The sequence below is a fragment of the Balaenoptera borealis genome, assembly GCF_965194805.1.
Source record: "Balaenoptera borealis genome assembly, chromosome: 8".
Classification (NCBI taxonomy): domain Eukaryota; kingdom Metazoa; phylum Chordata; class Mammalia; order Artiodactyla; family Balaenopteridae; genus Balaenoptera; species Balaenoptera borealis.
This window is the reverse complement of record NC_138865.1, coordinates 75,900,340-75,913,536: the sequence shown is the minus strand read 5'-3', so window position 1 is coordinate 75,913,536 and position 13,197 is coordinate 75,900,340. Positions and strand designations below refer to the sequence as shown.

General features: G+C 36.6%; 1 protein-coding gene across 21 annotated transcripts in view; it reads right to left on the bottom strand.

Moving 5' to 3' along the window:
• The window catches only part of TMC1 (transmembrane channel like 1), a 431,339-nt gene that overhangs the window by 152,596 nt on the left and 265,546 nt on the right, over positions 1 to 13,197 (bottom strand). For all 21 annotated transcript variants that reach the window (XR_014247278.1, XR_014247279.1, XR_014247280.1 and 18 more), the window contains one exon: positions 3,057 to 3,104. Coding sequence is in view for 17 of the 21 variants with exons in the window: in XM_082401409.1 (XP_082257535.1) it covers positions 3,057 to 3,104 (48 nt within the window). In the remaining 4 variants the exon portion in view is untranslated. The remainder of the gene's footprint in view (positions 1 to 3,056; positions 3,105 to 13,197) is intronic.

The following is a 13,197-nucleotide window of genomic DNA, read 5'->3' as shown; positions in this document are numbered from 1 at the left end:
TCTGATGTTTATTACAAAAAAACAAATATTACTCATAATTATCACTATCTTCTTAAATAGAAGCTACTTAGGGAAAAATTTGTGCTTTAATGGAAAACTATGAATTGTCTGCACCATACCCTTCTGTGTTACCTGATTCTGATTCTATGGAAGCTATTTTGTAACTTTGTAAGTTATGGATAACTAGATAGCAATGCAAAATAGTTCTTGTCTATAGACAAGCAAGTGAACTCTGTTCAACGCAGAGACAACCTTCCACCACCGAAAAAGAAAAGAAAAAATCCCCAAAACAGTCATGCCTTATGTGCACAATCATTTCAATATTCCTGATCTATAAATATATCTGTTGTTTGAATTTTCCTTTTACTGGTAACTGCTATAAATGCCTCACCAGATTCCTCATTTATTAGTTAAATGTTTTCATTTTTACATATGTGTGTGTCATTATTTTATCTTTTAAAATCTTTTTGTTTTTTTGTTATCTTTTTAACATTACTTATCAAAATTTTTTATTGGTATTTCAAATCTAAGATCTAAATATTACCATTATTACTAAAGTTTGACTAACAGGAGAGTAACTTTTCTAACCGGGTTTGGAAAACTGTATTTTGTCATCAAAACCAAGAATGAATTTCCATTTGTTAAATACTGTGGCAAATGTTGTATGTTATTTGAACCCCACTCTGGCATTCTGAAAATTTACCCAGCCTTTATTATTCATTTTAGTCACTAATTATAGAAAGAACAGAGCCTCATAGGAACTGAGAAACAATTTCACCCGCAAATAGCTCGAAAACTCTAGCAGCCACTTACTACCCTGCATTTTAGTATATTTCATATTAAGGCTAAACTATTAAGCTTGCAGAGTTTGACCATGGATGAAAAGTGTATTATTATATTTATATTTTAGCACTTAGGACAAAAAGGCTATATTTAGTGCTTTAACTAGTTTCCAAATATTCAAATTCTTAAAAAAGGAATGTGTTACAGTTGCCTACTAAATGTGGATTTCCATACATTACCTTTTCGAATGGGCTTGGTTCAGTTTTGAAGGGTAGCAAAATATACCACATCAAAAAGGCATTCTGGGGGCTTCCCTGGTGGTGCAGCGGTTGAGAATCTGCCTGTCAATGCAGGGGACACGGGTTCGAGCCCTGGTCTGGGAAGATCCCACATGCCGCGGAGCAACTGGGCCCGTGAGCCACAATTGCTGAGCCTGCGCGTCTGGAGTCTGTGCTCCGCAACAAGAGAGGCCGCGACAGTGAGCGGCCCGCGCACCGCGATGAAGAGTGGCCCCTACTTGCCGCAACTAGAGAAAGCCCTCGCACAGAAACGAAGACCCAACGCAGCCACAAATAAATAAATAAATAAATAAATAAAATTAAAAAAAAAAAAGCTAATGTTCCTTGTGATAAACATTAAAAAAAAAAAGGCATTCTGAATACACCACCCCAAAATATGCCACTTTGGTGTATTGACTATTTTGAGCTGTAGCACTTGAAAAACAGCAAATGCAGGAAGAGACTTTCTCTGAACTTCTCTTATCTGCTTAAAGACAGAGTCTCCAAAAGGAGCTCAACTGTCATATATCCCCTCCCCAGGAGTTTCATCCCCAAGGAAGATTGACTATTATCACACGAGAGGAGACTATAGGTCAACACCACATGCAGACACACTTTATCATAAACTATCCTACTTCCCATCTATTCTCCTAAAACTTATTTACTCTCTCCCAAGAGACCTACATGCCCCTCCCTCTTCCCTCTTTAGATGGTGTTCAAATCTAAATTTTAAGCCACCTCACAGTTACTCATTTTTCCTGGATATCTCCCATGTATACATGAGGTGTATGTGTTAATAAACTTCTGGTTTGTTTTGGGTTTTTTCTTGTTAAACTGTCTTATATTATAGGGGTATCAGCTAAGAACTCAGGAGGGTAGAGAAAAAATTACTTTTCCTCCCCGACAGTAGTCAAGTCATAGCATCTAGGATCTATGTGAGACTCTGGGCTGTTTTCATGTAAAATGGACCAAATTAATGAAAACAACTGTCATCATGAATATTCACTGGCTGTCATGTTGGGCTCAGGTTTTTAATTGACAGTGTTGATGTATTCTCTAATTGAACTCTTCTTGAGATGCTGCTCTTTCAGTTTTGGTAAACTCAAAACTTTTGCTCATATAATGATCTTTCTCTGTTCTAGTCCATGAGGGGTCTGCATGCCTGGAAAGGGGTCACAGTGCTTGAGCTGAACCTACTCAAAGTAAAAACAACAGAGCAGGGCTTCCCTGGTGGCGCAGTGGTTGAGAATCTGCCTGCCAATGCAGGGGACACGGGTTCGAGCCCTGGTCTGGGAAGATCCCACATGCCGCGGAGCAGCTGGGCCCGTGAGCCACAACTACTGAGCCTGCGCGTCTGGAGCCTCTGCTCCGCAACAAGAGAGGCCGCGATAGTGAGAAGCCCGCGCACTGCGATGAAGAGTGGCCCCCATTTGCCGCAACTAGAGAAAGCCCTCGCACAGAAACGAAGACCGAACACAGCCAAAAATAAAAATAATAAATAAAAAATATTTAAAAAAAAAACAAACAAACAAAAAAAAAAACAACAGAGCAATTCCAACAAAATACCCATGTATTCAGTACAAAAGAACAGGTTTTTTCATTTTTATTGAACCACCTGATCAGTTTAGTCAAAAAGGTCAATCTGTTATATTGTAATAGATTCAGCCTTAGAGAAAAGCTTTTAGGACAAAGATTTTCACGGGGGAAAATAGTAAAGAAATAAAAAAGCAAATTTCTTCTGAACTACCATCTACTTAATCACGAGTAAATTATAAATTGTGTGGAATGTGTGTGTGCCAATTGAATGGAATCTCGAGTAGAGATTCTGTTTGATGGAGTTGATCTCTTTTGTGAGACCATCGAAAGTCATCCACACATGCTCCTCTGCTTGCATATGGTAGCATATTCCCACAAGATAAGAGGATGAATCCCCTGAATTCGCTGCTATTCCACAGGAAACATATCCCAAGTGGGGATATGTCCATCCCCACTTACTTGAACTTTCCTCAGTATCATCTTCTTTTTCCTCCACTTGGATTTGCACTGTCGAAGAAAGAAAAAATATAGCAATTCTTTAAATGATGGTACAATTGTTAATAACTGGTTTTTACTGTTATTATTTTCATTGTAAAGTTTTTTGTGCAGTTAATAAATTTTTTCAATAAACTTGTCAAAATAAGCATTGTTTATTAAAGATATACAGCTATAATATCTTATACAGTGCTGTGCAAGGACTTCTCTGCTTCATCATCTTCAACAATTTGCAAAACATATCAATCATAAACCTGTCAACTCAATTCAAAATAACTTCAACCAAAATAAATTCTGTACTGCAATAAGCAGACTTAGGGTGTGTTGGGTCATTTCATTCTATGGTAAAAGGAATTGTTGGCAAAGCTATATCCACATGCACAGTTTGTGCACTTGGTTATTATAAATAAATAAAGTTATTAAAATAGACAATATTTCATTATGACCAGGTACCCAGTGTCAAAGAATCTTTCAAAAATGCTTAAAACCTGATATTTCCTATTTCAATTATTTCTATAGGTATTATATGCAGACAGCTTAAATTTTCCCATATATGATTTACCTTGACTATGTGGAGACAGGTGATTCTACAGTTCTTTCCAAGACAAAGAACACTTCTTCTGTCTATTCCTCACCTCATCCTCAGCATCTTGTTTTTAGATTTGCTCCATTTTTATAAAGGCATATAAAGGTTTTATAAAATTTTAATGGTACAGTAAAATATAGGAAAATATATTAATTGGCAGATTTTTTCCCCTTGTCAACTACTGTCCATTCATCACAGGTTGAGTCAGCCAGAGACAAAGATCTGCAAATCGCCATGGTAAAAATTACAGTAGACTATTTCTTTAAACCATGAGTCTAGTAACTCATTTAAAATATTAATTTACATATTTTTATTTAAGGTGGATGGGCATAAGTCCAAAAAAGCAAAGAAAACAAACGATGTTGCTGTGAACAGAGGAAACAACCTCTGGTTTTGTTTCTGCTCAGCACTGTCAAAAGTTATTATTCAGAACTTGACAGGCATATTGAAAAGGCAGCACATTCAGAGTTTAAATTCCATTCACAAAGAAGATTATTGTAAAAGCACTTTTTGCCTTTAAACAGCATCTGCGTAAAAATTTTTAGGATATGCACTCAACGTCAGCCATAGAATATGAAAATAAGTGTTCTTTTGTTCGGAGTGGACATATGCCTTCTGTCACCAGTTGTAAGTGGATCTGCACAGGACAAAGGTCTTTATGTCACTACTGAGAGTTCGCAATAGTGAAGGCAGACACTTCTCAGAAGATATTTTACATTCAACAATAGGCCATGGTCTTTATTTGCAATTAATGCTGCCACCAAGTTTCTTCAGCCAAAGAAGAATTCACTTAGGAAGACATCTTAATGATATAAGATTAGCCTTAGAGCAAGGTCTGATCAGCGTGCATAATATAGAAACAGCTGAGGACAAATAGCAAAGTCTGACACACAGCCTCTTTTGCACCATGCATAGCCAAAGAAAAAATTCACATAAAATGCTATAATGATTTGTAATAATCAACTCACTAGACATGATTAAATAAAGTTAAATAATGAAATGGAGGAAAATACTAAACAAACAGAAATACAAGCAAATCTTTAGGAAGGATCATATATTAAACAAAAGCAGCAGAATGAAATGTCCCAAGCCAAGGAGATGAGCAAGAAATCAATTTCCTCTGACAACCAGGGGAGAGAAAAAGCAGGGCTGGAGTCATAGGTCATCTTTTCAGGCACAGGAAGGATAGTTATAAATGGCCATTAAATAAAACCTAAAAATCCATAAGGGGAGATAGCCCTGTGGTTGCAAGTAAAGAAGAAAAAAGAGCTTTGGTTTCCGAGTGATGTAATGGAGAGTATTGCAGAAATAGCCCCTTCACTCCTCTTCAGGTGACCTTCCAACAGTGATACTCATCTGTGCATTATCATCTGCACATTTTCAGTAGGTGCCTTCTTTATTCAACAGCGTTCCATTTGTCTGGCAGCTGAGTCAGGGGCCATGGAACAGTTGTTTTTACAGTTACTGTGATCATAATTGGTTTATTATTGATTCAAACCCTCAGCAAAGGCATCATCAGCATCAAGAACTAAACAGCAGCACCCTGACCAGGAGACTGAAGACTCCATCAAGAGCCTCAGACCAAGCTTAATTTTAATGGAACACTATTTGGTCTGAAAAGCAACTGTCAGTGCTGATCTGCATCTCCTGCAACTCAAAGCGATGCTGAAGAACCAAGGTAAGAAGCCCCTCCCAGACAAAAGCCTGTGCAAAAGAATAACTCAGAACACTTAAATGGGAGTTACAGACTGTCTTTCCCTTCTCAGACAATTTTCGGCACGGCCTATTGCCATCCCTTCTCTCAGCAGTCCTTAGTAGCTTGCTCCCAGTCATATGACCCCCTCATGTTCTGGATGCTTCCCAAAGCCTATTGATTATGTACTTTAAAAATAACCTCTCTCCTGGGGAGTGATGGGAGGACAGTGAAGCGGGGGGAGTGGTTTCCTGTCTAAATGTTGAAGGCAACAAGCAAAACTGCACTGAAGTACGCTTATTTAAGACAGGAATATGCAATAGGAGCAGATGAACTCCTAGGCAACCCAGATCCTCATTTCATGCAAATAGACACAGTAATTAAAAACAGTAAAAGGAAACAACAGCAAAATGTCACATTTCAGAGGCATTGGAATCGTTCAGAAAAGTGGATGTTGTTCCAGGCTTTCTTTTTCAATCTATAGTACTGAAAGTATTTTATGGTTCTTCAGTATCAGAGTGGCCCAGTGGCAGGAAGAGTTTAATGATATTGCCTGTTCCTCTAGTTTTTGAAGGGATTATTGTAGCACCAGGTCATTACTTTGGAAACTGAAAATTCATTTATTCAATTAGCATTTATTGTGCATTTACAAGGGTCTACAGAGCAAAGTGCTCTGGAGTAGGAGTTTGTAAACTGTAGAAGGAAATAACCGTCCTTAAGGAGTCTCGTTATTTGATGCAAAAGAATGACTTTATAACTCATACCTAAACTCAAGTTTACTTGGGTTATACCAGCAATGTACTAATTATGTTTATTAGCAACGTACTAGTGTGTTTCTTTTTAGGGTTCCTTTGTGTGTGAGGAAATGTCAACATCATCTCCTCGCATATAAAATGGGGTACATTTCCAGGGAATGTAGCCAATATTTTATAATAACTATAAATGGAGTATAACCTTTTAAAAAATGGAAAAATGAAAAATGATGTGAAAATTTATATACAATAAGGGGAAGTAAACTAACTTTGATATTTTAAAAAAGGCACTGCCATTATCAAAACTGTGCATATACACACACTTTCATGTTCTCTTGTGAAACGGTAGAAACTGCTCATTAATTAAACTTGAATTGTATTACCTAAGAAAAAATAAATAAAAAATAAATGAGGTACCTTTCACCTCAGAATAAACTGCCCTGAGACAGATATTAATCTATGCCATAACAAGCACATTTCCAAATCTTAGCTGAAGAACCCATGTCATCAGTATGTGGTATAATGTGGAATATGGGAGGAAGAGAAGAATCAAGGACAATCCCAAGGTTTTTGGCCTGGGCAGCAGCGGGTGGGGTTTCAAGAAAAGGAGATAGGAGGCTCTTGGGAGAATAGCTTAGGTAGGAACAGTTGAAGTTCAGGAGTTTAATTTGAATAGATGGAGTCACCAAACCATATTGAAGTATCATTTCCCCTGTAGAGAATGGCACGGCACTGGGCTTCCATTCATTTATGAAAACACTATTATTGGTGGGTGTTAAGTAAGGAACACAAGCCACTCTCTGTGAAAGTGAACAAAAATGATGGAATGTGATTCTTCTTCCTCTCAAATATCTACCCAGGACATAAAATCTGATTCAGTTTAAATCAGCAGCTCCTTTTATTTTTGCTACTTTTAGGTCAGATAAGAAGATATTCATGACATTTGTTTATAACAATCCCAAGTCCTTCAAATGATGGAATTGAGCATGATATTTTGGAAGCCAATGAGTAAAAAGAATAATTATTTAGCTCTTATATCAATCAAATACCTTAATGAACCTGTAAACTATAAGACATTTAAAAAATCCTCAGGAGTGGAAATAACAGAATGAGATCATTACACTTAAATATAAACAAGGTATCTGGGGGAAGGGTTTAATGTGACAGACCTAGGCTGATATTCTTTCTGCAGGTGCCAGCACCTTTCCTTAATACCATTAAAAACCTTAAAACCATAAGGTCTTCCTTAAGACCATTAAAAAAATCCATGGGGCACATATGTTCAAGAACACTCTGATGGAAACTTGTATAAAAAATGCCAAAAGGCTGGTCATATTTTCAAACATTATGATACTTTGGAGATACTAAATAGTTATTTTAAATCACTGTGGTTACAAAATTACAAAAAAGAATAATAATTTTTGTTTTTGGTAAGACTCACCAAAGAAGGAGACAGGGCAGGCAAAAAAAAAAAAATAGTAGCTGTCATTCTCTAATGTTTTTCCTTTTAGATAATATTTATTTTTGAGGTTCTTTGGTCCTTAAGAAGCAGAGAATAAATAGCTGCTGATGCCTGCTTTATTAAAAACACAATATAACATATGGTAGTTGCATTGAGGAATACAGGAAGAGAATGAAGTCTGTGGAGAAACACGTTTTACTACGAGGTTCCAGAGAGACTAACAAAAAGAAAAATAGAAAATTCACTCAAAATAAAGATTCCCCTTCTATCCTTTCACAATGAAAATAAATTTTTTTTATACACATAAGAAGAGGGGAAGGGGATGCACACCGAATAGTGTGGCACTTTTTCCTTCTGTTTTTATGGTACATGAAATTAAAATTAAACAGGCTGAATGAAATGGGTAGCTGGTATGTTTCCAAATTCTACACCCCTGAGCCACAAGAGCAAATATGAAATGATGAAGCATAGTCCTTCAAATGGTAAATTATATACAGGAGTATTTGTGAGAAACTGCAGTTAGATATTTCTTGACACCACTGGTCTACAGAAAGAACAAAAACAACTCTTATTCTATGTGGTTTGGAGGGCTGACTTTTTTTAAACTACACATATTCAGTAAATAAATAGCTATTTACAAGGGCATTTAGAGCTCTCTGTGGTTACAAAAAAGTAAGTGGTGAGTCTTTCTTTGCATTCAGATTATTTTGGGGGAAAGGACATTTCTTATTTAACCCTGTTGTCTTAATATATATTCAGAGTGTGTGCTCTCACATTGCAATTACCGCCATAAAGGGCAACCACTGTAAATAAGTGTGCTGAAATGAAAATACGTTCCCTTGTGTGAGTTTTTGTGGCTACTAACCCGATGAAAATAGTGTGCTATAAACCCTTGGCGGCTATGCTTATACATCCTTGGATTGCTTAGAACCAAAAGGAATCTTTCTGTCCCCCGCAGCATTTCTGTAATATTCCCAATCATGAAGAAGAAGGGTTGTCAGGATTCACGGGTAAACAAACTAAACAAAACAAACAAAAAACACAAGAACTGTGAAACAACTGAAAGCAGACAATTGTCCTCAGAGCATAAAGAAGCTTGAAGCAAGGCTGGCCGAACTCTGTACAGTCTTTACACATCCTTCTTAACACCAGCTTTTGTTCACAGAGAAGATGCTAATTACTTCTCATTAGCATACATTAGCAAATGTTAATGAGTGTCTTCTAAAGAACAAAAGGCAGTGGGGGCAGAGTCAGGATGAAGGCTGATTGGTGAGAGAAGTGCTGCAACAGAAGACAGAGGCAGAAAAAAATGAGAGCAGCTTAGAACTTGGATTTGTTTTCTGAAATTTAGAACTCGTCTCTCTGACAAAATATTAATAGGAGTAAAGATGAAATAATTTTTTCTTAAAAAAAAAGAAAAAGCAAGTCATTGACTAGAAAGAATCATTCTTTTTTCTGTTCTTTAGCTGCTTAGGAACAATGACACTTTATAGGATTTGCTACTGACTAGGGATATTAGCTAACATTGTCTTCAGTTAATGAAAAGGAATTCTGAATTCTAGACGTCCTCGGGAGTTTATAAGCACTGTGACCACCTATCCACCCATGCCAATTTTTTCCTCACAGGCTCAATTTATAATATTCAATAAGACAAAACCCTTAAGTAGTTTGTATGTACTCTGTCATTTTATTGAAATAGCTCACATAAAATGTGGTATATGTGTTGATTTATATCCTATGGGCAGCTGGTTAACATCTGAGTACTCTAGTTAGTAATCCACAATGGTAGGATGGAGATTTAACATCTGAAAGATTAGTCAGAAGCACTTCAGCTATCTTTATCTCATATTAACACTAGATGGTTTGTTAATTGGAGTAATGCTTTTTACAAGTGAATCTCATGAAATTAAATGTGCGTGTGAGAGAGAGCGAACCTATTGGTTTGTTTCTCTGAAGAATCCTAATACAAAGAATATCTGCCTTCAGGATCATCTTGATGAAAGTAGACAAATACTAGAAACAATAACACAAGATATAGTGGCAAGTTCCATCACAGAAATACAAGCAAAAGATCTATTAGAGTTCATAAGAGAATGAGATTATGCTCATTAGGGAATTTTGGAATATTCGCTTTTTGTCACATTTCTTCAAATATTTCTGGAAATAGGCAGGAGACTAATCAATATAAATAAACATGTTTCACTACTTGATTCCATTTGGATTAATTCCAATTCCTTCAAGATCATGGTCATAAAGAACAAAGTTTAGGGAATTCCCTGGTGGTCCAGTGGTTAAGACTTGGACTTTCACTGCTGTGGACCCGGGTTCAATCCCTGGTTGGAGAACTAAGACCTCACAAGCTGCGCAGTGTGGCCCCAAAAAAAGAACAAAGTTTATTTCCATGACTGGCCTAGTACTGAAAAAATATGGCCTAGTCCTAAAAAAGGACTTTTGTTCATTTGGGTTCCTAAGACTATTGCATTCATATCCTAGAACTAGAAAAGACAACTCAGAACTTTCAAGTTGGCAGCTGGCTCTAGCAGAAAGAGCCTGAGTTTTTAACTCAGACAAAATCATATTTGAGTTTTGGCTCTGCCACAATTTTATGCCATAACTTTGGATAATTTATTTAAATTCTCTATGCCTTAGAGAAAGGAAGGAATAATAACCATTATACAAGGAGAACTAAATGTAATAAAAAATGCATGCATTGTACATAATATAGTGCCTGGCACATAGCAAAGGTTTTAATAATCGACAAGGATTGTTCAAATGCTTTAACACATACTTTGACACAAAATTTTGACATCTTTCACCTAAAATTCTAGTAAGACAGAAAGACACATCTACTTTGACTGTTACCTTGATATTTTGCAGTCTGCAAGTAGGAAAATTGCCACAGTATTCAGTCTGAGATTATGTTAAACACTAATCACCAAAAGATAAAGACAAGGAATAAAATATTACCCTAAACTCTGTTTCTTGATACTCTTAGCTACCCCTCACCATGCCTGTTTATGATGCCAACCAGCATTGAAAGTCATGCTGCCTAAGCCAATAGGCAACCTCACTAGGCAACTTTTGATTGCAGCGATTGAAGAAGCACTTGTAACACAGGTTTAAGTTGAACAAAAAGCAACTGGCATCCAGAAGACAAATTATTATGACTGTGTGGCAACAGAAAAATAGAGGTGTAGGGTGGGGAGTACTTAAGACAGTACCTGACAGTCTGCCAAGTCCACTAAAAGTTGGGATCTTGTCCCTGTTAATATATCAGTATCCTGATTATAAGTGATTTTTTGTTTTCAGTTAAAGGTAATCAATTTTATCTTGATTAAATGCCAGAAGGTTGGGAGGACAATTGTAACCATTATGTCCCACAGGGAAGGGCAATAGTTAAACGTTAAGATCTAAACCTAGTTCTATGACAGCCAGGTGGGAGGTAGGAAAGAAAGTTGATGCTGATGAAGAGGAGACCCCTTTAAAAGAGCAACAAATAAATTCAGGTGCTCATTACATTTTTAACTCCCCATTATCCCTTCCTTTTCTTTCCGTGAGATGGACTTACTTTGGTTATTGAGACAAGCCACATCCTAAATCCAGAAAGCAGGACCTGACTACATGAGGCTCAGTTTCCTAATCCAATATAGTACATTCTTCAGGCAGTTGAAGGTAGGACTAAAGCTCTAGTGGTAACGTCAGAAGCTATTTGGCCTACGTAACGTAATCAAGTATTCCCCAAGAAACTAGTTCCTAGGTCTTACTGAGCCAGAATAGACTTTCAGCTCTTGGCTCTTGAAGGTGATCTTATCACTCAGACATTCATCAGAACTGTTCAGTTCCACATCCTGTCTCATGTGTCATGAGATGTCACTGTGAATGCATGTGTGTGTATGTGTTTTTGTGTGTGTGGAAGAGAGGGAGAGAGAGAGACAGAGAGAAAGAGAATTTTAAAAGACTTAAGGAAAATTTCAGAATCCTGGATTTCTCTTCACAGCCTCTGCATTATTCTCAACCATCTACTTACAGTAAGTTAGTTCCAAGCAACAAATTGTGCCAACTGCCTGTGCTTGGTAAACTTGATTGCCCACCTTGAAGCCCAATTATCTTCAATAGCCTGATGGCTAGAAATGAGATTAGCTTATTTTTTATTCATCAGCTCAGCCTGGCAGCATTGAGAGTATGTTTTAATGGATTCCATGGTCAAAGGCCATCAGTTTTCTTCTTCACTCTGTGACACTGAGTTATGCCACTGTCTCCAAACCTCTTCTCCTGTCTCCCAATTCCTGGAGGATTTGTAGCAGGGAGAGGCCTAGGCAGTGCTTTCTAAAACTTTAGTGTGCATCAGAAATCACCTGGAGAGCTTATGAAAACACAGGTTCCTGGGCCTCATCCACAAAGATTCTGATTCAGTAGGTGGCCCCAATAATTGGCTTTTCTAAAAAGCTTCCAGGTGATGTTAATCATATTGCTAGTTTTCAAACCATGCTTTGGGAACCACTACTTTGAGGCATCCTGAGGGAATGAGGAAAGTTAATACGCGCCTGCCATCTTCTTTTAGGAACCATAACTCTCATGACCTAGAAACTTTCTTTTTTTGATTGTCCACCATTATGCCAATACACTGTCTTAATTACTATAGCTTCATAATGAACCATGAGGGCAAATATGTCTTCCAAGTTTCTTCTTCTTTTACAAAGATGTTTAGCCTCTTCTAGGTTCTTTGCATTTCTATATACATTTTAGAATCAGCTTGTCTATTTATGCAAAAAAATTGTAAAAGCCAACTAAGATATTGATTGGAATTGTGTTGAATCTACAGATCAGTTTGGGGAGAATTGATAACAATATTGAATCTTCAATCCACAAATGAGTATATCCATTTATTTAGATCCTCTTTAATTCCTTTCAGCAATGTTTTGTAATTTTCAGTGTTCAGGTCTTGCACCACTTTGATCAGATTTGTTTCTAAGCACTTTGTAATTTTTTTCTGATTGTAAATGATATTTGTAAAATTTCAGTTTCTGATTGTTGTTTTTATACATTGGTCTGTGGTTTTCTTAGAATGTCTGTCTGATTCCTTGAATATTTGAAAGAATTCTCCAGGGAAGCAATTAGAACTTGATATATTCTTGTGGGGCAGTTTTAAACAATAAATTCAATTTCTATTCAGGTTATCTATTTCTTCTTGAGTGAGCTTTAGTAGGCTATCATACAAGTAATTTGTACAATTTACTTAAGTTGTCAAATTTATTGTCATGCGTTGTTCATAATATTGCCTTATTATTCTTCATTATCTATAGAATTTGTAGTGATATCTCCTCCCTCATTTCTGTCTTCTGTTACTAGGTGAATAACTGTTTAATTAAAATTATTTCCTCTTGATAAATTCCTGATTAGTCTGGCCAGTGGTTTATCAATTTTATTGATCTTCTCAAAGAACAAGTTTTTGGTGTCATTTTCTCTATTGTTTTTGTTTTCTACTGATTTCAGCTTTAGCCCTTATTACCTACTTTCTTCTGCTTATTTTGAGTTTTATTTACTCTTCTTTTCTTTTTGGTTTCTTAAAGTAGAAACTAGGATTACTGATTTGGGACCTTTCCTTTTTTCTA